The sequence below is a fragment of the Aplysia californica genome, unplaced genomic scaffold (genome assembly GCF_000002075.1).
Source record: "Aplysia californica isolate F4 #8 unplaced genomic scaffold, AplCal3.0 scaffold00505, whole genome shotgun sequence".
In the NCBI taxonomy this organism is placed as follows: Eukaryota; Metazoa; Mollusca; class Gastropoda; order Aplysiida; family Aplysiidae; genus Aplysia; species Aplysia californica.
Genome location: NW_004797775.1, coordinates 61490 through 86602, shown reverse-complemented (window position 1 = coordinate 86602; position 25113 = coordinate 61490). Strand labels below are relative to the sequence as shown.

At 39.9% G+C, this 25113-nt stretch overlaps 2 protein-coding genes across 6 annotated transcripts; one reads left to right on the top strand and one right to left on the bottom strand.

Moving 5' to 3' along the window:
- Positions 1 to 852: 852 nt before the first annotated feature.
- Positions 853 to 15273, bottom strand: LOC101862206 (tryptophan--tRNA ligase, mitochondrial). 5 transcript variants are annotated; one of them, XM_005105983.3, is made up of 7 exons: positions 14926 to 15273; positions 8940 to 9136; positions 7908 to 7989; positions 5684 to 5764; positions 3839 to 3921; positions 2384 to 2502; positions 853 to 1650 (listed from the first exon to the last, which is right to left on the bottom strand). In XM_005105983.3, the coding sequence occupies exons 1-7, from the start codon at positions 15046 to 15048 to the stop codon at positions 1196 to 1198; spliced, it is 1140 nt and encodes a 379-aa protein (XP_005106040.1). In that variant the 5' UTR covers positions 15049 to 15273; the 3' UTR covers positions 853 to 1195. The 5 variants fall into 5 exon arrangements, with proteins under 5 accessions (XP_005106040.1, XP_012942244.1, XP_035827680.1 ...); XM_013086790.2 differs by having other exon boundaries at positions 9061 to 9136; positions 14934 to 15273; XM_035971787.1 differs by having other exon boundaries at positions 9061 to 9136; positions 14946 to 15273.
- A 420-nt stretch (positions 15274 to 15693) lies between these two features.
- Positions 15694 to 22065, top strand: LOC101861975 (zinc finger BED domain-containing protein 4). Its single transcript, XM_005105982.3, has 2 exons — positions 15694 to 15836; positions 19705 to 22065. Exon 2 carries the CDS (start codon positions 19830 to 19832, stop codon positions 22032 to 22034), a length of 2205 nt encoding a protein of 734 aa, XP_005106039.1. The 5' UTR covers positions 15694 to 15836; positions 19705 to 19829; the 3' UTR covers positions 22035 to 22065.
- Positions 22066 to 25113: the final 3048 nt, after the last annotated feature.

Below are 25113 nucleotides of genomic sequence, written 5' to 3'. Positions count from 1 at the left end.
AGAGAGAGAGAGAGAGAGAGAGAGAGAGAGAGAGAGAGAGAGAGAGAGAGATGATGATGTTAGTTTTCCTGATGGCACTACAAACAAGACAAGTTCTGAACTTGTAAGAATTTACAACACACATTCGAACCTGCTCTAGGTACATGTAGCTAACGGCCATCTGTATAAAAGACAATCACCTGTACAAGCAGCCACTTCTCATTTCTTCCCTCGCAAATTTTTTAACATTTTATGACACTGTATAAGATGATCACCTGCTTAAGATGGCTACTTTTTTCCTCAAGAAGGTGTGACCATCTTAGTTTTGACCGTACTGTATGCTATTTGTCACAAAGACACAGGGGTTACAACCACCAACACACCAGTTACAAGTTTGCTGCACTTCAAAGTCGTATTATAGCGCACATCGTTGGCCAGCTATTCAGATAGTAAGCCCAGAATTTTGAATTTTTCTTTTTATTGCAGTCTCTTAATTTATGGTATCAGCTGCATATGCTCGAGAAACACTTTGTCCAAATCAAATCCTGAAAGTTGAAAAAAGTAAGAAAAGATAGATAGTGTAATTACAATATAGAATGAAACAATTTTTTTATCTCTCCTGAAAAATTTTGCTTTCTGGGCTTACAACATTTGAACAGCTTGTTGACAATCTGATGCTACTGTTGATGTTTCATTTCAAATCTACAATAAATTGTGTGAAATCCCACAGCATGTCAGTGTTGTCTTTTCTTGAGTTGTGACAAATGGTTTTTGTAGTTTGACGAAGAATGAACAGATGAATAGTAGAGAGAACAGACCCACAAGGAGCACCCTTCAACAGCCCCTACTAAATCAGTACAACGAAGAAGCAAATAAAGCATCAAATCTTTATTCTCTCACAAAATAAACCTGTACAAAAAACAAGGGTGAAAAAAAAAAAATGTGCAAAATTGTATAGTTTTACTCCCCATTCTATACTTTACGGTTATTTACGAGGCGGGACCTCTGAATTTAATGTCCATCTCTGATTGGACAGAGCCAAATGGGTGGAGTTTTGAGAAGTCCCAAAAACAACCCAAGTTAAGAGCACCCAGTAGGAGGGGTTAGAACCATGATCATTCATTCCACAGTCTAGCATGATACCAACTGATCTAGCAGCACATTCAAGCAAAGATGACAATCTGACAACGACTAATGGCTAAGTGTGAAGCAAGGGTCATCTGAACCCCACCAGTCTGCGCACGTCCTCCATTGTTTCCTCCGCAATAAGGGAAGCTTTTGCGGCTCCTTCCTTCAGCACATCCGTCAAGAAGTCCGGATCTTTCCGGTAGGCAATCACCCGTTCCCTGACAGGAGCGAGTGACTCGGCGATGATGCCCGCAAGTCTCATTTTGTACATCCCTGTATCCTCTGCCAGCAAGAACGATTCTTCCACAATCTCATCCTCCGTCAGGTCAGCCATTGCCATGTGGATCTCGATCAAGTTTGAGACGCCCGGCCGACCCTCAGGGTCATAGGAAATCTCTGAGGTAAAGTCTGTCACGGCCTTCCGGCATTTTTCCAGAATCACTTCCGGACTGTCCAGCAAGTCGATTCTGCTTTTTGAATTAGCCTCCGACTTGCTCATTTTGCTGGTGGGATTCCGCAAGCTGCGAATCTTTGGTACTTCCCCTGAGAAAATTATACAAATTTAATAAGAAACAATTATGAGAATCATTGATGACGTTGGAAAAATATCACAAAAATGTACGACGCTATTTTACTCACACTCAACTCATATTATCAGCAAGCCGTTCAACTGTTCTAAGCCCAGAAAGCAACACTGTTAAAGGAGATAGAAATCTGTTTCATTCCTCTAAAAATTGTACCTAATTTTGTAGCATTTCTTGCTTTTTTTCAACATTTAGAAACAAAATCTTTCACTTGCAACCAACACCACAGAATAAAACACTGCAATAATAAAAATTTTTAAGGACATTTAAATAAAACAAAAGTTTAAGATATTTGCTATTGAATGAAGTAAGGGTAGTCTTATACCAGAAGTAAAATTAGCAAAAAAATATCGCCAAAGTTTGGCGACTTCCAAATATCTTGAGTGTCCTGGGAAACTGCAAATTTGCATATTTTGTGCCTTTTATCAATGTTTTTCAGTAAAATACACACAAACGTGTTTTCAAACGGACAGAAAAGATGTTGAGCCCCCCCCCCCCCCCCCCCCCCCCCCCAAACCATACATAAATTGTACAACAGGAAGGAAAAATGAGGGTTTCTTCAATTTCATGATTTTGACGAGCGCCTGGTTTCACCATAATGCCACACAATTTTTTTTAGAATAACAATTTTGGGCACATTATATCCGAACAGCTGGCCGATGATATACACACTCACACCCGAGTTACGTTACCTGATAGCATCTTGCACTCAGGAAAAACAGTCCCATGTAGGCGATTGAAAGCTCTGGCCAAGTCCCGCGTCAGCTCGATGTGTTGTGTCTGGTCCTCTCCGACAGGAACCAAAGTAGACCTGAAGGAATAGACAGGACATTTACACAATTGGAATTAGAGAGACACGGTAGACTTGAAGGAATAGGCTGCACATACAATTTGAATTAGAGACACAGTAAACTTAAAGGAATAGACAGTACATTTACACAATCTGTATAAGACACATAGTAGACCTGAAGGAGTAGACAGAACACTAACACAATCCGTGTAAGACACATAGTAGACCTGAAGGAATAGACAGAACACTAACACAATTTTAATAAGACACAAACTAGACCCGAAGGATAGACAGAACACTAACACAATTTTAATAAGAGACAAACTAGACTCGAAGGAATAGACAGAACACTAACACAAATTTAATAAGAGACAAAGTAGACCTGACGGAATAGACAGGACATTTACACAACTTGAATTAGACAGACACGGTAGACCTGAAAGAATAGGCAGCGCATTTACACAATTTGAATTAAAGACACAGTAGACTCGAAGGAATAGACAGTACATTCACACAATCTGGATAAGATATATAGTAGACCTGAAGGAATAGACAGAACATTTACACAATTTGAATTGGAAATACAGTAGAACTGAAGCAATAGACAGTAGGCCTACATTTACACGATTTGAAGTAGAGAGACAGTAGACCAGTGTTTATGATGCAGCAGTTTGGCGCTTCCCCGTCGCACTCAGGAGACCTGAATTTGATTCAAATGTGGAGAGAATTTATCAAGTATCTCGGTCTTCCAGCTAGGACCTTATAGCTCTCTCAGCATGAGCTGGCCATCCAGACAACAGTGAAACCTGCTTTCTTAAACTTTACGATCTAAATTGTGTTGATGGTGGGCACGAAGACACTAACAATTAAACATTTGATACTGAGTAAATCATGTAAGAAAAAACAACAACCATAAAGCACATTCCACGACACAAGACACTAAAAATGTCTTTTGCCCCACAGCAAGACAGACAGGCCCAACCATGGAGGAGCTCTTGCTTTGATCTCAGTTCTTTCACCCATGACTGCCACGGCAGAGCCAACAAAAATAAATACTGCTAGAATCGATACCTGTAATACCAGATTTAGAGGAGCTAACTCCAAACTTTATAAGCCTAAAGGCTTGGAATCCGAATTATATATATTGAAAAATTGTGATAAAACTGAAACCCTGATCCTTAAACTAAACCACCGTCCAGGTCTGTCAGACCCCTATTGCGTAAGCAAGTTTGAGTCAACCATGCAGAAAATGCTGGTAACAATACATCTCAACTGTCATGGTTTTTGGCTCTTTTGTATTGTTGGCAAGGCCGCATCGCAATAGCTCCTTCATGGTGCTCCAAACAGACACACCTACTTGTACAACAAGATGTCTGCCGCTTGCAGGATGGGATAGGTCAGTAGGCCAACACTGGGTTCCTTCACTGAAGACTTCTTCTCCTGAGAGAGAACAGAAACAGTTGTAACTCACTCTTACAAATCATAAGCCTATTCCCTGCTTTTTTTGCAGCCAGTTTAGTTTGGAAAATATGTAAACGTTAGCAGTTTCAAAATGCAAAAGATAGATTTCAAGCTTCAAGTTTGCTTTACCCACCAAATTGTTTACAAAAAGAAAGAATATTTCATAAATGATGAAAACACAGTTGCACTAAAATCATGTGAATATTATTTATGACACACGAGGAAAATAAATATAAAACAATAATGCAGCATCTAGCCAGTAGATGTGCCAACCTTTTAGACTTAAAACATTGAGCTGAAAATGTGAGTGGTTGGCAGGTGCTCTGATGTGGTTTTCTCCTTCTTTCCTATAAAACATCTACCGTCCTTATCTCTCCTCTTTTTCTTTGTATGATATTCTCTAGTAACATCTTTAATCTTGGGCACTTATATGAAATATTTGTGTTGCAAGTGCTGTAAAACTCTTAGTCTTACCAATACTAAATTAAACTTAGTTGACAACAAGCTTGACATTGCCCTGGAACACAAACATCAAATATGAAGGAAAACTGGACAGGAGCCACTTCAGAAATGCATAGAGGCATCTGAAGTTATTTTTGAAACTAGAATCTCATTACTCATGGATACTGAGCATGGCAGGGAAGGGCAATTCACCACAGTATATTGGGACAAGCTCTTTGGTTCTCATGAAAATATAGTCATGTTGAACTTCAGGTTAAAAATGGATAAAAACAAAAACTTGCCAAACTTTGAAAGTAACTATCTTACCGGATATATAAAAAAAAGACCCATTTAAAGATCAATTTATAACTCAGTCATCTTTGGATTGATTAAAAAAAAATAAACTTCGAACAAACTAAATTCAACATGGGGGATCTCATATCTGTCAGTATGAAGAAAACAAAGTGATATTTTCGAAAAATGTCAGTTAAAAAAATTTCAACTAAACTAGAGTAAAACAAAATTTTACTTCTTAAAAAAAAAACCCTGCTAGCTCATATGACCTTATGCAGTTGCGAGTTCCGTAAAAACGAAAAAAAAAAAAGTCTAAACCCCCCCCCCCCAAACAAACCCAAAAAACAATAATAATGTTTTATTTTAAATAGTCACTATTTGTGAATTGACAAACAAATCTATGTAAATTTTTTTAATTGCCATTGAAGACGGTGGATTCAAATTGTAAGCTTCATACAGTCTCCAATAAGCCATCAAAAAATTTCTGGGACGATTCTTTTGACCTCCTGTTTAATACCAAGTTTCAACTGTCCGATTGTTTGTACGTTGTTTCTGTAGCATCGGGTGGTCAAAACATTTTTGTACAAAAATAGAATATGATTTTTTCTTTACAATATAAGAAAGTTATTTTCACATGTCATTGTACAGCTCATTATTAAAACACGCTCAATCAAATTTTGCTAACATGAAGGGCCCCCGTCTTCATTGTAAATTAAAAAAAAAAATCTCACAATAGCAAGCTAAACAACTATAAAATGACAAGGAAAAGTTTTTGTTTTAGTAGAAGTTTTACGGCGCTCGCAACTGCATAAGGTCATATGAGCGCCAGAAGATTACAGGTGTTACATGAGAGTAACAAACATAAAAAAGAAGAAGGGGAGATAAGGACGATAGACATTTCATAGGAAAGAAGAAGCAAACCACCCGCTGACAAGGAAAATGATCTTTTCTTTAGCAATGATGAACGGTTAACCCAGTAGCTCATTAACAAAAAAAGCGACAGTACCTTCCACTGCGGGAGTCTCTGCAGCCGCGGCACAGAGCACAGACACCCCAGGATCCAGGCCAGCTCAGAGTGTAGTGGGACCTGTGGAACCGAACAACTACAGAAGGTCAGTGTGCAGTTTTAGGGTTTCGTTTTGTTTTAGTTTTAGTAAGGTTATACTGCGCTTGCAACTCCATAAGGTCATATGAGCGCCAAGGGGTGAATGTCAACAGAGAAGTCCAAATGGGGAATCAGGCTTACTATGCTCACCTCTCTAGCTTCAACAGCACAAAGTCTGCTTCCACCATCAAGGGACCCTGAAAATAGCAGTTCACAAGAGAGTGACAAACATACAAAAGAAGTAGAGGCCAAATGACCATAGTAAGGATAAGGAAAGAAAAAGCAGCAGTTCCCCCTATGTTGTTCCGGCACAGTATGAGCATGACATTGATAAATTAGCCCATTTACAATTCTACGGTGCATCCCACCACCTTCACCTATCCCGTAGACCGGATGTCGGTCGCGACGCTTTTGAAGATTTGGCCACCAGTTTCCTTCACTCCTTCTGGTCTTCATCTTTTCTGAGCATGTCATTGAGTTCCATGCCTGTCCATTCCTTGATGTTTTCCTCCCAACTCTTTTTCAGTCTGCCTCTGCTCCTTTTTCCCTGGACGCTGCCTTGCAGGATCATCTTGGCAAGGCCGGATGAACGGGTGATGTGTCCATACCAATACAGTTTGCTTTTCTTGACCAGAGTGAGAAAGTCAGCATATGGTCCAATTTCATTTTTGATCCGTTGTTTGACTTCATCATTTGTGATGTTATCTTTGTATGTGATATTTCTGTCCTTAAAGATGGTTTTCAACTTGGTCATTGCTGCTGAAGTTTGCGCTATTCTGGAAATTATTTCTTGTTTTGTTCCTTCGTCTGTCACTACTGCACCCAGGAAATTGACTGCGTACGGTCTCAAGCATCTTGTTGTTGACCTGGATGTCCACTGTGATGTTCCTGTTGCTGTTAGACACCAGTTTGGTCTTCTCAGGGCTGATTTCCATGCTGTAGGCTGTGGAGGTCTTTTCAAGCTAATTCTTGCTCTTGTTCTGCAAGGCCGTCTATGTCGTCTGTAAAACGTAGTTAGTTATTGTTCTGCCCCCAATACTGACTACTCTCTCCAAGAAAATGTTGAAAAGAGTGGGTGAGAGCAGAGCAGACAACCCTGGAACATGAAATGTCTCCCCTTTGGGAATGGACTAAAGACAGCTACAGTCAGTAGCACTGCCCTAGTTGGGGGGGGGGGGGGGGGGCTTAATTTTAGTAAGAATTTTACAGCACTTGCAACACAATTAGGTCACATAAGTGCCAAAGATTAGAGGTGTTACTAAAGGGTAACGAACACACAAAGAAAAGAATGAAGAAAGATGAAAACAATAGATGTTTTATAAGAAAGAAAGGGCATATCACACCAGAGCACCTGCCAACAACCCATCCACTGCGATGTGGAACACACACAACTACAGCTACATGTGCAGTGGAACACACACATAACTACAGTGCTGTGTGCAGGGGACCAAACACACAACTACAGCACAGTGTGTAATGGAGAGAGAAACCCATTTTAGATTTTTTTTTTTTTAAAGTTCATCGGCACAGTAAGTCTTTGAAGGCTGGGTAAAATCAAAACAAACAGACGGATGAAGTTGGGGAAAAGTAAAAGATTGGAGCTAACAGTGCCACACTCCAACCACCGGCAAGAAATTAAAATCTCCAAGCGACTGCGTTTCTATACTGCCTCTAAGTGTGTAACAGAACACACACATAACTACAGCACAGTGTGTAACAGAACACACACATAACTATAGCCTTATCAATATTCACTGGGCATCACATGAACTGGAACAGGGAGAAAAGAGGCTAACAACTGAAAAGTTGTGGGTTCAAACCCCATCAGGGGCCTGATGTTGTGTCCTTGTAAAAGGCACTTTACATGATTTTTCCTCACTTCAGCCACGTGAGAATGGATACCCAGTTATAGACATTTAAAGATCTTGTCAGTTAATTAGTTTCTGAGTGCTTAATCAACTGCTTTCACTGTATGCTTCCCCGAAAGCCTAAAAAGTTTCTGAGAGTTCAAGAACCTTCTGGAGTAATAATACAGATTGTAAAGTGCATACAGCTTGCTGTTGAGCAGGGATATGGGCTATGTAAAATGCTATTTATTATTATTATAAAAAGGTTTTGCTGATACCAGAGACTGCTGAAACAGGATTGTCTTTTCTGGCTCTATCCCACAGGCCAACAAGCATGCTGTCATGTCCAGGATATTTTGCCTGAAAAAGAAAGAGATAAAAGAATAAAAATAGTGAATTACTACAATGTCAAGCGCTAGAAAAAATACGACAAAGATCCAATCGTACATGTAATATCTCCAAACTACGATAAAAGAGCTCAAATTTTGGTCAGAAAAATAAAGAAAATCAGCACTCAGCCGTGTAAACTTTTTGTAACATATGTTTGAGACCTAAGTATAAATTATGGGCCCTTCATAATAGCTTGTGATATCAGGAGCAAGAGGACGCATCCATGCAAATTTTATTCTACGGTAGCTTAAACAATTTTCACAACAGCAGAGTTCTTTTTAGGCCTTTTTCAAGGAAAAAGAAACACACAGCATGCACCACAGAGTGACAGAGGCCCAGAGAAGAAAGACTTAACCCCCGCCTCCTATCCACACATCCAAACTGAAACAGCAGTAGTCTGTGGCAGGTATACTTCCCAGGATCTAAAAAATTCCCTTAAAAAAAAATTTATGTGATTTTACACCATTGGCAGAATTAAGACCATTTAGGAGGCAGCTGCCTGTCAGGTTCAACCCAGGCTGAGAGGACTACCACAGAAATGAACTTGGGTCTCCTAAGTGGCAGCGAAGTGCTAAACCATTACACCACAAAAGTTGGTTCCCAGTATTTGCTGGTGCACAGTTCGCACAAAAGTGGAAAGGGGAAAAATTATGCAGCAATATCTCATGCTGAAACTAAACACCATATTAAGATCTTCAGAAATTAAACTAAAAAATTTTCATGTACAGTGCCTTTCCCATGGACACAACAATGTCAGGCCCTGATGGGGTTCAAACCCATGAGCATTCGCTTCTAAGCCCAACAGTCTAACCACTACTAGACCACATTATGCCACACACCACAAGGCAAATTTATGCCCACATTTGAAAAGAACTGTTTGTATCCCTGAGATAGGTATGCACAAGAAGAAAGTTGGTTACCACAACTGGTCCCGATCCTGCGGCAGTGTGATGGAGTGCAAGTCCACAATACTGAGTAAAATGTTTCCAGAAAACTTCTTCTGCAAGCGCACCCAGTTGCTGATAGCTCCGGCATAGTTACCGATATGAGGGATCCCGGTGGGCTGTATCCCGGAGAAAATCCTCTCCTGGCACACAGCAAAGTCCCCTTCGCCGGCCTGAAAAAAACATGCAATGATATTGACAGTGAGTATACTTTTGCTCGATACTTTTTAGTTTAGTTTTTGTAAGAGTTTTACGGCACTTGCAACACAATAAGGTCATATAAATGTTGATGATTAGAGGAGGACAGATAAGGGCGACAGATGTTTGATGGGAAATAAGGAGCAAACAACTCCAGAGCACCCGTCAACCACTCACTCCCTACTCTTTATATCAAGGAAGCCGTTAATTTCAAGAAATGTCAAGGATATAAAAAGCATACGCGTGCTTAATGCTGAAGCGTGCTTGAGTGCGAAGTAGACATTGTTCATAATCCAGAGATTTTTAAGTTGAAAATTTCCTGAGTTATCAGGACCATACCCTTCGTCCGTAAGTAATGGTCGTGCAAAAGTGTGCGCTGTCATTTTTACCCGCCATGGTAGTTTTTGTTTCTTTGTTTCGTTTTGAGGTCGAATCAAAGTAGTGGAGTACCTTTGGTCGAAAGGGAAAGAAAAACTTAATTTAGACGACCAGTCACGATACAGCACACAAGGCCTAGGCTTACACACTGCCTGTGCATACCACTGCCCGCTGTGCCACATTCATCCCACCTTGCGCGTGATACATAATCAGGATTATTGGATAGCGAGGGGCAAAGGAGAAATCGTAGCCAGCCTCCCTTTCTCGTCACCTCGACTCTCTTTGTATTTTTTTTGTCTCTGTGTAGCTTTGCCCTTAGCTAGATCCTATGTCCACGCGCGTGGCTGTGTGCATCTCTCTGCCTTCCTCTCTGCGAGTGTGTGTGTCCATCACTTGCGTTCTTTTTGTTTCTCTTAACACATTCACTGCTGCGGTGCAGACTATGTTCGAACTTCGATGGGTCATCATGAAAGTATTGACTGTCTTGTAAATGAAGCGTGCACGAAATCGAAGTTATCGTGCTTAAAGGCGTGTGATTTAACATAGCAAAAAATTGGTAAGAGCTGTTTAGCGTGCTTGAGTCCGAAACGTGCTTTATGCCGGCGTGCTTAAAGCCAACACGGACTGTAATATAGGTCAATTTCCAAATGTTTTGCTCTCAAATTGTACTTTTTACCTGCACAATGGTATTCAAAAGTATTAAAGCTTATTTTTGTCAGGTAATATCATTTAATATACAAAATCAAGCTCATTTAAAATATTTTGTATAGAAAAATGGAAGTCTTGTTCCCTGATTATCCTTGGCGTGTTTTGAATGAAACGTAGGTTACAAACCAACGCAGGCAGTTCTAGAAGTAGGCAAGTGTGAAATTTTATCATGCAAAACACATCAATACGGATAATAGGTGAAGCCACTGACCCAACATGTCGTTCCATGTGGTATTTCCAAAGATCGTGTAGTGTGTAGTGCAGTAGAGAATCTTTGGTATCTTCCACAGTCTTCTAAAATAGTCTGTGGGTATCCCAGAATGCGATGACAACACATCACTAAAATAAGCAGCCAATCAGGCAGGTGCGTCGTTCTACTTTTAGTCGCATGTCGACTTGACCAGCAGTCTATCCAAGTCAGTTGATAGGGGGGGAGGACTATAAACGGACAGTAGGGTGTGGGTAGGCTACAGAACAGACTCAGAGTTGTTTTGATTTTACAACACTCTTAGCTTAGATTAGTTGATAAGGCTAGATCAAGAAATATCCGGGCAGGCGAGCCTTTTGGCTATTCTCACCCGGTGTGCGTTTACTATGGTAGCCTAGGCCAACCAATGTAGCGTTCACCATGAACCACAGAATTCTAACTGTGATAACAGAAGTGTAGAATTCTGTGCCATGAACAAAAGTTCCAGCGCTCTTGTGTTAAAAGCGTGCAATTTTGTCTGTGGGCAGTGAGAGAGAAGAGAGAGGGAGAGAGAGAGAGAGAGAGAGAGAGAGAGAGAGAGAGAGAGAGAGAGAGAGAGAGAGAGAGAGAGAGAGAGAGAGAGAGAGAGAGAGAGAGAGAGAGAGAGAGAGAGAGAGAGGAAGAGCGTGAGAACTTCCGGGCAAAACAAAATGGCGACCCAAGTAGTTCGGCTCGAGTCGAAAAGTGAAGCAGCCGTAGCATCTTTGTAGATGACCAAATTAATTTACTTTTTTTGTGTTTTAACATCATTTTAAAAAATTTGTTTTGGTCAATTTGATCGTCCACACCGATAGACAATAGAAAGAGACAGAGAGAGAGAGAGAGAGAGAGAGAGGAGGAGTACATCTTGCGAAAACTTTCGGGCTAAACAAAATGGTGACCTGCGTAGTTGGCTCGATTCGAAAAGTGAAATTCAAATAGCCATAGACTAAACAGCTGACAGCATCTTTGTAGACGATCAAATTAGCTTACTTTTTTGTGCTATAACGTCATTTTTTTCTTTGCTTTTGTCAATTTGATTGTTCACACCGATAGACGGTATTCTGAAATTAGGAAAAACAGGTCTTGTTTCACAATGTTGGCAAGTCTCACCCGGGGTGCGAGGTCAATCGTATTTTTATTGGAAGTGGATATTTATACGGCAGGCTGCCGAAAAATCGGAAGTGATAAGTCCATGGCATATAAATTCAGCCAATCAGAACATCCGGACTATTTATAATTAGGAAGTGCCTATTTGCAACGCCGTGTTGCGATTAGCGCCAATGCTAAATAAAACGCCGCGTTGCGATTAGCCCCAGTGCTAAATAAAACGACGTGTCGCCGTGTGTAAAATATCAAGCTTAATCTGCACATCGTTATCAGAAGTTCTGATGGCCGAAGTGACAGCGCGTCTGCGCTTGAAGTCAAACCTTTATTTTTTTAGCGTGGGTTCTATCCCGGTCCTGGACTGGTTTTTTTTTCTTGTTTTTTTTTTTGTTGTTGTTGTCCTCTTCTCGACTGACCAACAAATTGTTCCCATAATTATATCTTGTTGCTTTGTAGTTTTTAAAAAATAATGATGAAGCATGCACATTCTAGTTATGTTCCCAAGAGGATCTCTGTACAAAGTAGGCCTTAGTATATCCTATACTTTTCCTTTTACCAATTTAGGCCTGGTTAAAGTTCAGTAGTGGCTTTCCTTGGTCTGTGAGTCTAATTTTTTTTTTTTTTTACATTTTAGGCTCAGGAGAAGGAAAAAAAAAAAACTCTTTCGAGACCGGGATTCGATACCACGCTTGGAAGCACTGAACATTAGACTTAGAGAACGTAGACAGCTTTATACGTTCTCTAGGCCTAACTTAAAGTTCGAGTTGCACCGTCTTGTTTTTGTTATCCAAGCGTCTTTCGACTTAAACTTGCTCAAACTCTAACTCAGATGATTATGATTATTTATGAGAGATGAACAAGACGTCTACTTTTGAGCAAACAATGTAGGAAAACAATTGTTAGATCTAATCTAGATCGAGATTTTTCTAGATCTAGATCTACCCAATATTGATCGGAATAAGACAACGTCATAAAAAAAGGAGTCAAATCCTAGGAGGTTTATCAAAAAACTGAGAAAGCTTCCACAATTCAGGCAGAACTACAATATTATCATGTAGAAACGATGGCTACTACATTTAGATCTAGATCTAGTACTGGCGTTTCAAATAGCATGGGAGCTATTCAGAACGCGGCGTTGCAAATAGCACGTGTTGTCTTATAATTAAGGCCGGCACTATTTCTCCGAACGTTCGGGAAAATAAAGCTGGGCACTATTTCTCAGAACGTTCGGGAAAATAAAGCTGGGCACTATTTCTCCGAACGTTCAGGAAAATAAAGCTGGGCACTATTTCTCCGAACACTCTGAAATACCATCCTTTCCCCCAAATTTCGGATATTATATAGATCTATAATTATAGTATGGGCCTACCAAAGATTGTTCGTATACAATATGGTTCAATCTGTCCAAAAAATGTCCGCCGTAAATATTTATATAAAGAAATGCTACAATTCCAAACAGTTTTTCGCTATAGATATGACGTGTTGCCTATGAAGGGTGCTGCTTTTAAACGTAATGTGTTGTGTTCACTCGTGTGCTGTCTAGATCTAGATCTACGGAGGGTTATTGATAACGACACATAGAACTGGCATCTGCGTTTGTCACTGCTGCACTGACACTGGCAAGCCCCTTAATGTGTGTGATTCCATAATTTACATGTAATATCCTGTACTTTAAAAAAAATTAAGCACATTTAGGGTTAAAACTGCCAATCTTCTTCGGACAGGTGGACACACGCCCTTATTTATTAATGTTTGTTGTTGTTTATGGGCTGTTCTAATTTTGATTTCTTTCTGTTGTGAAACCTTTCTTTTTCACGTTTTTACACCCATCTAAAAATCTCATCTAGACTAGCTGTTGAAAATTGAAATAGATATAGAACCAAAAATCTGCTCCTGTGTGTGTGTGTGTGTGTATATGTATGTGTGAGTGTTTGAGTGTGTCTGTGTGTGGTAGTAAGTGGAGAGTGAGGAGTGTGTGTGTGTGTTTGTTTGTTTTTCGGGCTTTATTTCAGCCTTTATTCAGTAACAGTTCAAAGTATACAAAAATAGAAACACAGGATCCATTCACTCCAGGACTCATGAGTCATTCGTCTCTTTCAGTTTCACTCTTTCATTCAATTCCCGTGTTCTCTCCCGCGGCTCATCCCCGTCCGCATGACTTTCATACCCCACCCCATCCCTCCAGGCACACACAAAGAAAATCTCACTTGTTCCCTGCGAACCATGGACAATAATATAGGCAAAACACCGCCTGAGCTGCATTCCTTTTGTTCGTGAGCTGTGGACCAGGCCAGGGGTGGTCAGTGTCGTCGTCTTGTAGTTGCTGTCGCCTGTGGATACACTCGCACATTCTTCCTTTCACCCGCTCTTTCACTCACACTGTCTCTCCATCCACAGTTCAGCTCGTCATACGTTCAAAAGTTGCCCACTAGTTATGTTTAGTTAGTGTGTGTACATGTGCATGATGGTGGTGGGTGTGTGGTGGGTGTTACTGAAGGTTGTCTGTAGGCGGGCTTGCCATGCGGTACGTGTTCCTTCCCAGACCAGAGGCAGAATGAAAGTTGGCGCCGAACTCTCGCAATAAATCATGAGACCGGAAGCCGAAAACTGTTCGGAGAAATAAAGATCGGCACTATTTCTCCGAACGTTCGGAGAAATAGTCACTTCGTATAATTAAGCCTAATCTCTTTTCCATAAGTAACGTATTATAGATACAATTTAAGATTTGTATGTTTAGTTAAACAACGTTTATCCTTTGCTATCATTTTGTGCATTATGGACATTGATGAAATGTTTTGTGAAATTGTAACGAGAATGAGAGAGATTCACAATTTATTTTGTGCAAGTAAAATGGAAAGAAGACTGTTGTTTTTTTTTCCAACAGTAGGGCGCCCATTTGTGGATGGGATCGGGTCGGGTTGGGTCGGTTAGGGATGATACCCGAATCATCGCCTGGAAAACACACAATTCTTGCATCATTGATACACTTCAAGCAGAGCCTTTATGCCATCGAGATATCAATTCCGATCTTTAGACTCCAAATGGCATACCATATAAGTATCACTTCCGATGTTCAGACAGCATGCAGTGGAAATATCAACTACGATCTTCAGACGGCAAGCCCTCGAAACATCGCTAGATCTAGATCTAATCTACATCTATATCTAGATTAGATCTAGATCTAGATCTAGATTCTAGATATATCTAGATTCTAGATCTAGAATCTACCCATTTTTATTCTCACCCCGCGAGTGAGGATAGCCACTTCCTTAGATCGGGTAATGCTCGTCCTGTCCTGAACGAACATTTTCATTGTACGCAAGACGTAATTTCTAAAAGTTTTACCTCTTTACCCAGTTTCGTACTTGATTTATGTCTCAAAGTGCCAGCGACAGTTGAATTCAAACAGAGGTTAGCTGAAAGTCTCGCCCTTGCAAGGGCGCACCCACGGTTCCTAAGAACAGACATTATTTGTGCCGGCGACCCGTCGACAGACAGAGTAGCCTCCCCTCCTATGAAGATTCGTTCAAATTTCTTTTCGCAATTCAATTGGAAATGTTAATTAAAATTAGGCCTCGTTAAAATTAACTCGCAACTTCCTCACATCTTTATTTAGGCCTACAAGTTTTCAAATTCAGTCTTTCATAAGAACATTGCTGCCATACAACGCCTCGACTAGGCTAGGCTAAAGATGTCTAGGTCTACAGTAGCTTTATTGTCCAGAGTAGGCCTAACCAATTTTCAACAGGTAGGCCTACAAGATAGAATCGAGGAGGTATTGATTTACATAGGAGGGAACCGAATATGTCAAAGTATCGGCATGGTAAAGAATCGGGATCATTGTAAATTGCTGATCTGACTACTACACTCTATTTCCCATTGGGCTCAATTTCAAGGTTGGTTGATACATGATTCTTTAATTCATTTTTATTTTAAAGCCCTATGTTACATGCACTAGGCCCTAACTTAAACACAAGATTTGTCAAGCCAATGTTCTTGTGGAGATTGTATTTGTGAACTTCGGATATGAGCTCGATACCCAAAAATTACTTGCGAACGGGATTAATCTCACCGGATATGAAAACCGGAACCCGACTCTGCGCATACTCATTGACTCATCGCATCGGCGTTCTGACGACTCCCCGACCCGACCGACGCCCGACTCAGCGATTCGGAGTCAATACTTAACGCTCAACGCTTCGGTCTTCAATCCTGCCTGAGCTTTGACAGCCCTAAACGCAAGCATAGCTCTAAAGGTGATATTATGATGTCATCGTTTGTGTTGACGAGTGTTCAGTAATAATCTTAACCTCTACCTCAAGATCAAGACCTTGCCTAAATCCGGGGCCGCCCCGACCCCACAGTTCTTCCGGCGGCTTCCGCGCATAGTAAATTATGGGCCAGCCCAAGCCCCAAGCCCCAAGCCCGGGGCCAGCTGTTCAGATCTAGCCCAGACGACTTGGCTGAGCCCAAAGTTAGAAAAAGAATGCAGTTTCTTGACCTGTGGTTTCTCTTGATTATAGATCTAGATCTAGATTAGTAGAGATGGTAAATTTTTACTCTCAGTTGTTTCTCTCACTACCGCTCACAGATTCACTAAGGGGGTCGAACTGCAGTATTGTTAGCTGCAGATTACACATATAGATCTACAGTACAGCCACTACTGTCACAAATCAATTATTTTCAAGAAAATTTCAAACCTTTCTAATTGCAAAATTTCAAATTATGGGTTACATCAGGGGGCATGCCCTGTAACCCCCCTAGATTTTTTTTTAAACTTCAGACCCCCCCCCCCCCCCACATTGGTCCAAAGGGCGCAAATTATTATGCGTTAGGGTTAGTGTGATATTACATTAAGCTAGGCACTTGGATATCGGCCCGCGCGGCCCGAGATTTTCGTTCACCTGCGGCCGCCGCGTTTTGTGTGAGAAATCGGGCCCCGTGAGGGGGGTACCTATTTGTTTTGTTTCGTTTATATAGTGTTCTTTTCAATTTATGGATTACTTCCGCCTATCAAATTAAAGAGGAAAGAAAGGCGCGTATTATGGCGTTTTCCACTTCGGGATCGGTTGTGTGTGTTCGGAGTTACAAGGCTAAGCAGCTCAATTAAAAACCATCAAATATTTTTTAAACTATTAATTTGCGACGAAAATGAAGTTGATATAAATTCGGGTTCAGCGCATCAATATATATATAGATCTAGTAGAAAATTGACTACTAGTAGTAGGCCTATAACTATAGCTAAGTACATGAGACGGGAGGGAAAATAATAGAATACCTTTGAGATAAAGTAGGACCTACATTTTCTTGTTGTTTTGAAAAATGAAAGGTCTTACTTGCATGTTATTGTTTGGTTGGGTTTTTAAAAATCTCTCTCCTGAAAAAAGGTTGCTTTTTAAATTGGGCTTACTTAAAACAGTTGAACACCTAAAACCAGAAAAATGACCTTGACCATGACCATCGATGATTTATTTATAGAGAGGCCGAAAAATCTAGCATTGAATTTATTGTTCTGCTTCCTCCTATTGAATTTCAACCCTATGAACCTGAACTTCATGCAGTTGCAAAGTAATAAAAAATACCAACCTTGCATTTATATAAATAAAACAATTATGTACTGGCACTTCCCCGCAGAATCCCTCTAACGCAAGATGACCTTTTTGGGGGGCTAAACTGCCATAATTTTTGCTGCGGAGCACACATATTGCCTAAAACCATTGGAAATCAATTGTTTTCAAGAAAATACCAGTCCTAATTGCCAAAACATCAAATTATGGTGAATTTCAGGGGAGCATTCCCCCTTGAACCCCCCCCCCCCCCCCCCCCCGGATTATTTTTAGGGGGGGGCGCGGGCACACCCTGAAACCTGCCATGTTGTTAAAAGCCAGTCAAATACGCCATTGGTCCTATTGTAATATAGTTCGTATAGAAATATCTAAACATCTCAGTAATATTTGCAGTCTCATAAACTAATAATTTGCAGTGGATATAAAGTCAAAATTCATAAAAAGCAGATGAAAATGAACACCTGAGTATTAGATGGGTCCATGAGTAAAATAATACCTGGGGAAATATGTGGCATGAGGTACATGTATGCTGCTTGCCTCTCAGGTTCAGTTCCAGGCATTACCATCATGCCTAGTTTTCTTTCTTTTTTTTTTCTACTGCTTCTTTTCTTCTTCTTTCTCCCTGCCTCTAAATTTTTTTTAAAAATAAAAGAATTACTCAATTTCCCTCCTCCATACCTCGACCAAAAGTGTCTTGGATGAGGATGATAAAATTTAAAAATCTGGTGTGTCTGTTGCACTGTCGTGAAATCAGTCTCTCGTCAAGGTAATGAAATGGAAGAAACCAAAATTTTTTCATGTGCTGGGTAATTTTTATCAGTATTTTTTTGTTTTCAGTTCACAGTTTAAACATGTTTATAGTCCATCTAAAACACATTCCTGTGTTTATTTTACGGAAAAACGATGATCGAAGGCAGAGAAAATATTATAAGTTTTCAGTTTCATAGGACACACCAGTTTTGGAAGTCACCGAACTTTGGCAGCCATTTTGTCTCTAATTTTAAGTCACCAGGCAAGCCCACCTCCCTCATTCACAAAAATATCTCAATTTCTAATTAACAATAAATATAATATAGATGGGTATTTTATCGAGGGCGAAGCGTCTTCATAATCAGATATATTCACTGCTTCCCTTCCTCAATTTGCAAACATTGACGCAGTCAAACTCACCCATAGACGTAGGCCAATATTAATTAACAGCTGAGGTATAAACTGGTGTGTTGACTAGCCCATGGGTCAGAAACACGATTCTAGAGATGGGGTTAGTAATTTTCGGGACTCAAGCGGAGTACGTAGAGACGTCTAGAAAGCCAGGAGATGAAATCTACAAACACTGAAATGAGGGAGCAGGGTGGTGTTGCTGTCTCAAAATGAGCAAGATGGCTACTTACAGACAGTTTCTTGTGTTTGAATTGCTTCAAAGGTCTCCTCACTGTCTTGCGGAGTAAATTTGTTTCAAGTCTCAATAGAAATTATTCAGTGCATCCCATTAATGCACAAATAGAATACCACCACTTAACACATGATTTAGAAGACGGTGAAGAAAACATTCGTTCTGGTTATAGAATGCTTCAAAGGCTTTCCTCTTGTCTCTGTTTAAAAAGTCTTGGTGATCTTTTTTTTCTTTCAAAGAAGAGGTTTTTCTTGCACACTTAAGATAATGTCAATTTGATTATATTTGTGATGTCAATTGAAATGGAACTTCAGATCTTGAAGTTAAAGCTGGTTGTAGAAAATAGTTAAATGGGGATGTTAGATTGAACAATAGTCAGGAAGTGAGTGAGGAAGCGGCACAAGACACACCACCCGCAGATAATAAATCACATTGACAGGCCGAACGGGAAGCGAGAAGAAACAAAGCAAAGTATAGTCTCGCTCAAAGCTAGCGAGTACTCGCACGGATAGTATGGCCATTTAAACAGAAATACCGTTGCCTAAGGCTCCTGGCCACAAAAGGCTAGATAAATATAGCCAAATTTGAAACCAATTTTATAATTCCAAAATCAACTGTCTGCTCTGTCATTGAAGTGAGAGAAAAGTCATTCAATTGAGGATCTTCTCTCTATTCTGTGTATGCTTCCCAGGAAGTTGAGATTGTCTCTAAGTGCTGTTAGATGTTGCTGGTGTAATAATGTAGAAAGCAAAGTGCATAGAGAGCTTGCCATTGAGCCTTTGTGGAATACAAAATTAAAATTACTGTCATTATTATTTTCAAAGGAAAAGGCTGAGATTTCAGTCTTATTTCTAACCATCCCTTTTTGTGTGTATGTAACACAAAAAAGGGCCAAAAAATGAAAACGTTTTTTTTTTTAAATGACTCATTATCCAATTTTTTATCATGTGTCCAGAGTATCTCTGCTTAAACCGAATGAAGAAAATGAAAAACAAAAGAAAACCGAAAGAAAAAATAAAATGCCAGATTTTAAGAATTCTTTATATTCGAGCAACCTCTCTAAACCAAAGAAAATCTGGCAGCCCTTCAGATTTCTGTTTAAGCAGACTACATCTGTACAGAGTCTATTCTTCTAGTTTATTCTCTGTTATTTGTTATTTTCAGGTTTTGACTTTTGGCTTGTCCCTGATGTTCGATGTTCACCTCTTTGGACTCCCCTGAGCATTGTGTTTAGATCTCCTTACAAAAAGAACTTTGTATGCTGCACAATTAAGTCTGCGACTGCCATCATGACGCTAACCTCCAGAGTATGGAAGTATATGTCAAGAATTGCAGGTTCGCCTGGAGAAGCGGTATGCAGAGTCTGTGGTGCAAGATTCAAACGTACCGGAGGTACAACCTCTTCTATGATAAAACATCTCAGACAGCAACATCCAAAAGAATTTGTGGCATCAGGAATCACATTTAAAGGAAAAAGAAATCTATCAAAACGAACACATCAAGTCGGAAACTGTGTTGTCGTAGTAAGCAACGGTTCCGACAGTGGGACAACAGAACACCCTCAATTGTGGAATGTAATGACTAAAAATGCAGATGGAACTACTGTTACTTGTTCTTTGTGTGGTATCACATTCCTTTGGAATGCTGGCCAGTCAACATCGGCCATTTGTAAGCATTTAAAAGTAAACCACCCAACGGAGTTCAGCACCTTAGGAATCTCTGAAGAAAGGGAGGATAGTGGTGGGGGACTTTGTGTAATGAAAACTGAGAGAGAAGAGGAGGTAAATCCTGCTCCTAAGTTAGTCAGTCTTCTTTCAAAGGGTAGTAGGGCTTCTCAGATCAAGTCACCATTAGTTAATCTGCTTGCAAGCAGGGCTTCTCATAATGAGGCACCAGCAGTAGAGTCTCAAAGTACCAGAAAACCAATTACTATACACAAGACAAAAAAACTGGACTCACTTCTTATGAACATGGTATGTTCTGAATTGCTACCTTTTTCTTTGACTGAGAACCAAAGCTTTCAGCAGTTTGTAAAGGTTTTAGACTCACAGTATACCTTGCCAAAACCAGAGGCTTTTGCAACTACATACTTGAAAGAAAGCTATGAATGTGTCAAACAGGAGGTGAAATTTTCACTTAAAGAGGCTGTGACTGTAGCTGTTAGTGTTGATAAGTGGACTCCCGTGAATGCAGACTTACAGGCTAGTGGTACTGTTAGTAGTGGTAATACATTTTTTTACTTGACTTTAAGCGCTCATTTCCTGACCCCATTATGGGAATTGAAGTCAATGGTGTTGAGTTCTCCATGCGTGAGTAATGAAGCAGGGGTTGAAGAAATTGCACACTGTCTGAAAACAGAATTTGAGCAGTGGGGAATTGACAGCAAAATAAATAGTGTCATTACTGATCAAACACCGAACTTGGTCACTGCAGTGCAGAGTCTGAATTTGGAGCATGGTCTTTGTTTTGGACAGGCTTTAAATTTTGCTATTCACACAGCCTTGAAATCATCAGAAATGGTGACTGCAGTGGCCAACCGAGTGAGAGACATTGTGAATTATTTTGAAAGCAGCACAGAGCTTGCGAACGTGTTGTATGACACGCAGAATGGCGAGTCCCAAGAAAGATTAACTGTGCATGATGAACGTTACTGGCCCTCCACTCTTTCAATGTTTCGTAGTTATCTAAAGAGGCATGAGTCTGTCTGTGCAGCACTGCAGGGCTTCCAGTCAGAGTCAAACATATGTATCACCCCGGGGGAGCTTAATGTCATAAGCACAACTGTGGATACGCTTGAGGCTTTTGAACTGGCTTGGGAGGAGATGTGCAGTGAGACGTATACACCTCTGTCCATGATGATACCCGTGGTAAGACAACTGCAGGATTACTTGTCTGAGATGCCCGATCAAGCCTTTGATTTGACCTCTGAACTCCAGCATCAACTCATCCTCTTGTTCCCTTTCATTGAAGAGAACTTCCAGTGTGGGGCTTCAACGGTTCTGGATCCACGCTTCAAGTACGTGCCTTTTGCAGACTCGGGCAAAGCAAAGGTCATAGAGAGTGGCCTCACGGCGAAGCTCAGTAATAAGTTTATGAGTGAACAGACATCAGCTGCTGCAGAACGCGGACCAGAAAAATCCCCTCCTCCTCGAAAAAGAAGGTCTCTGTGGAATAAGTTTGACTCCAAGGTGAATGATATAATAGAAGCTTCATCACCTGCAACCACGGGAGCTGCAATTGAAATGAGACGTTATGAAGAAAGCATGCTGCTGAGGAGAGATGAAATTGCACCTTTTAAGTGGTGGAAAGAGAATCGGACAGTTATGCCCCATCTGAGTGATCTTGCAAGAGAATTCCTATGTATTCCCGCAATATCGATCCCAGCTGCCAGATTGATTTCCAAGGAAGGACACCAAGTACTTGCTAAAAGAAGCTGCATACCGATAAATCATATTGAGGAGGTTTTGTTCTTACAAAGTAATCATAAAGTTTAGATTGAGGTATTTTCTTCCTGCTGTTGAGAAATGTAAAAAAAAAATTCTATTATTATTTGAACTGGCGTCTGTGGTGTAGCAGTTCAGTTAGACCCTTGGCCGTCACACATGGGAGCCTTGAATTCAATTCCCAAGTGGGGGGAATTTTTATTGAGTATCTCTCTCTTTCACTCTTTCTTCTGATGTTTTGTCCCTCTCAGACTCTCAGTGCGGGTTAGCTCTGCCGGTTACTGAGTTAGGGTCAGAGCCTGTGTCCTAAATTATCTAGAATATTTTGATTTTGATGTGGGTGTAAAACCACCAACTTTTTTTCCCCTTACTTAAGTTTGCATTTTAAGGTTTTCGAGTTTGTGTGCAGTTCTAAAATTCACTTTTAAAAACAGATTTTTCTAGGGCAGGCCTGTTTTGTCCTTTCGCAAACATGATTGTCATTTTTTCTCTACTTCTTTTGTATGTTTGTCACTCTCTTGTGAACTGCTATTTCCGGGGTGCCTTGATAATCAAAGTAGACTTTGTGCTTTTGGGGCTAGAGAGATGAGCAGAGTAAGCCTGATTCCCCGATTGGACTAATCTTTTGACATCCACTCCTTGGCGCTCATATGGCCTTATGCAGTTGCGAGCACAGTAACCGTAAAACCCTACTACTAAGAAAAACATGACTATGCTGTCTCAGCAAAAATGGTGAAACTGTCTTCTGGCTTCAGTGGCAGCAAAAGCTTCATTCCGCATGCAAGCTGTTCAAGTGCTCTAAGCCCAGAAAGCAAAATTTATTGGAAGAGAGGTTTTTATTTTTTATGTAAATTTTCTTGTCAGATTTTTTTTAAGTCACTCAGTCACCTAATCCTAACCATAGTCAAATTTGAGAGAAGAGATTGAGGGGTGGGGGGGGGGGGCACAAACAAGGCTGTTTCCACTATTGTTAAGCACATTCCCTTCTTAAGGGATTATTGAAATGTCAACTTGCATTGTTTTGCTGGTATTGTGTTTGCACTGTGTATTTTTATTGGTCATGGTCTCTCATCTTTTTAAAATTTTTATTTCAAACATTCAATGACTTATCATTGGGATAAAAGAGAATTAAATATTTCTCATACATGATTGTTATTGATTAGATAGTATGACATGTTATACTGTTTATTGTATGTCTGTAACTGAACAAAGCGAGTATGAAAACTTAGTCTCATACATGTTATTGATAATACTGTAAATGATATGTAATAACTGAACTGTATATACATTTTATATGTCATGTATGTGTATGTGTGTCTGTATTTGAACATAGGTCGTTTGGAAATTTCAGTGTTACATCTGCTCCTTGACTCTAGGCCAAGGGTCGCTTCTGGTAACTCAAATTATCCAGGAACCGCCTGATGTAGAGTGTCTGGGTGGGCCTGTGTTGCATCTTTCAAGTAAATTCCACAAAAATTTTGAGTGTTAAAAAAAAAGTACATGTACCGTACAATTGATATTATTGATCTAATTATTCTAATCTTCTCAATCTTTATTACTGATAACAGTTCAGAGTGTGAATGGTTCTCCAGAACATAGGCATCTCTTACTTTTGCACACCTTAAACTTAAAGCCAGAGGTCTGGGGATTCTTCCTCTTACATTGTAACTCAACCACATCTGATTTGAGTTAGGAAACTAGAGACATCCCCAGTATGGCTTAAGGATGCTCATCAGTAAGTTTGGATTTCTGTACCTTCACGTATTAAAGTTCATAGTGCAAAAGTGCTTTTCACACGTGGGCTTGTTCAGCATTTTAACTCACTTGAGCCTATTCCCACGGGCGGGGTTGCCAGTTTTTCTCTTTGGAGCCAGAATTTTTGGTCTACTTAAAGTCTACCACAAAACTTTGTAAGAAGTACATTATAACATTTTTCACTAACTTCTCCTAATTAGTAGCTAACAGTTTAAAGGGGGAAAAGTTATACTATGGCTTTCAATGTTTGGGCTTACTTGCATTTTATGATTGCTTGGTTTGATCTTCTTTTTCAAGTTAGAGCTATCCCTTCTCTAAATCGCCTTGTTAGTAAAAGTATCATGTATGGACAATAATCACAACAAATAAAACTCCTGCATGCCTAAACAAGGCTTTTGTTTAGCTGCAATTAATTTGAGAAAAAACAAAATTGGTTACAATTACATGTATCTGGCCAGTGCTGTTCTTGGCACTACCTTGAATTTACTTGAAAGTAGAAACAGGTGTTTTTTATGCTCTCATCAACACAATGTAGATCTAGATTGTTAAGCTGTCCCAGTCGTTTTATATGCAAGAAAAATTCTGAAATTTTGCAATTCTGTTAATTTTTACAAAGAATGATAAAGGAAGGTAATCAGAAATTACGCAAAAAATGATCAAATTGTGCTAAATTATGCGGAGTGCATAAAACCACAGGGACAGGTTTAGGAGGCAGGCTTGGGTTGAGGAGAGGGATACAAAATACAACATCTGTGCAGAATGACTGAACATGCTAAAACTAAAATAAAATTCTCCCTGCACAGGAATTGGACACATGTGACAGTGAAGTGGCTCATAATTGAGTTGATGTAGGGAAAAAAGACCATGGAACCGGTACTTCGATTAAAAAATTTATTTTGTCAAAATTATAATTTTATGCGAAATAACAAGTTTGTTTGTTTGTTTGTTTGTTTTTGGGGGGCCACATTGTATTCCCATTGATATCTCCTTCTGAGATTTTTCTTTTAAGGGAGTGACTGCAATTTGCAAATTGGTTGACAACTAACTCATAAAAATCATGTACATTATGTCCTCCTCCACCCTTTGACTCGGACTCGGAGTTAGAGCTACAGCAAATGATATAAATATATAAATCTCTACCTCAGGATTGAAAATTTTCTGGAGGAGGAGTCATGAGGGTATTGCATAGTTCAGTCTTTGCTTTTACTTTATACAGTTGACTGCCGTTTGAAAGAAGTTTGGTACATTGTATCAATGCTAAATAAGTTTACATGATTGTTAGATCTTTTAACGTACAGTAACACTGAATTTTTCTTTGCTCTGTGAACTTTTGAATTTTGTTGTGTTTCATTTTGCGTTTATAGATCTAATGTCT

What these genes read in the sequence shown, in the direction of transcription:
- LOC101861975 (XM_005105982.3), top strand. Translation starts at nt 19,830, where the DNA reads ATGACGCTAACCTCCAGAGTATGGAAGTATATGTCAAGAATTGCAGGT.
- LOC101862206 (XM_005105983.3), bottom strand. Translation starts at nt 15,048, where the DNA reads ATGTCTGTTCTTAGGAACCGTGGGTGCGCCCTTGCAAGGGCGAGACTT. An exon ending in GTACGAAACTGGGTAAAGAG is followed by an intron (nt 9,137 to 14,925) that starts GTAAAACTTTTA and finishes TGTTTTTTTCAG; the next exon opens with GCCGGCGAAGGGGACTTTGC. An exon ending in GCAGACATCTTGTTGTACAA is followed by an intron (nt 2,503 to 3,838) that starts GTAGGTGTGTCT and finishes CTATTCCTTCAG; the next exon opens with GTCTACTTTGGTTCCTGTCG.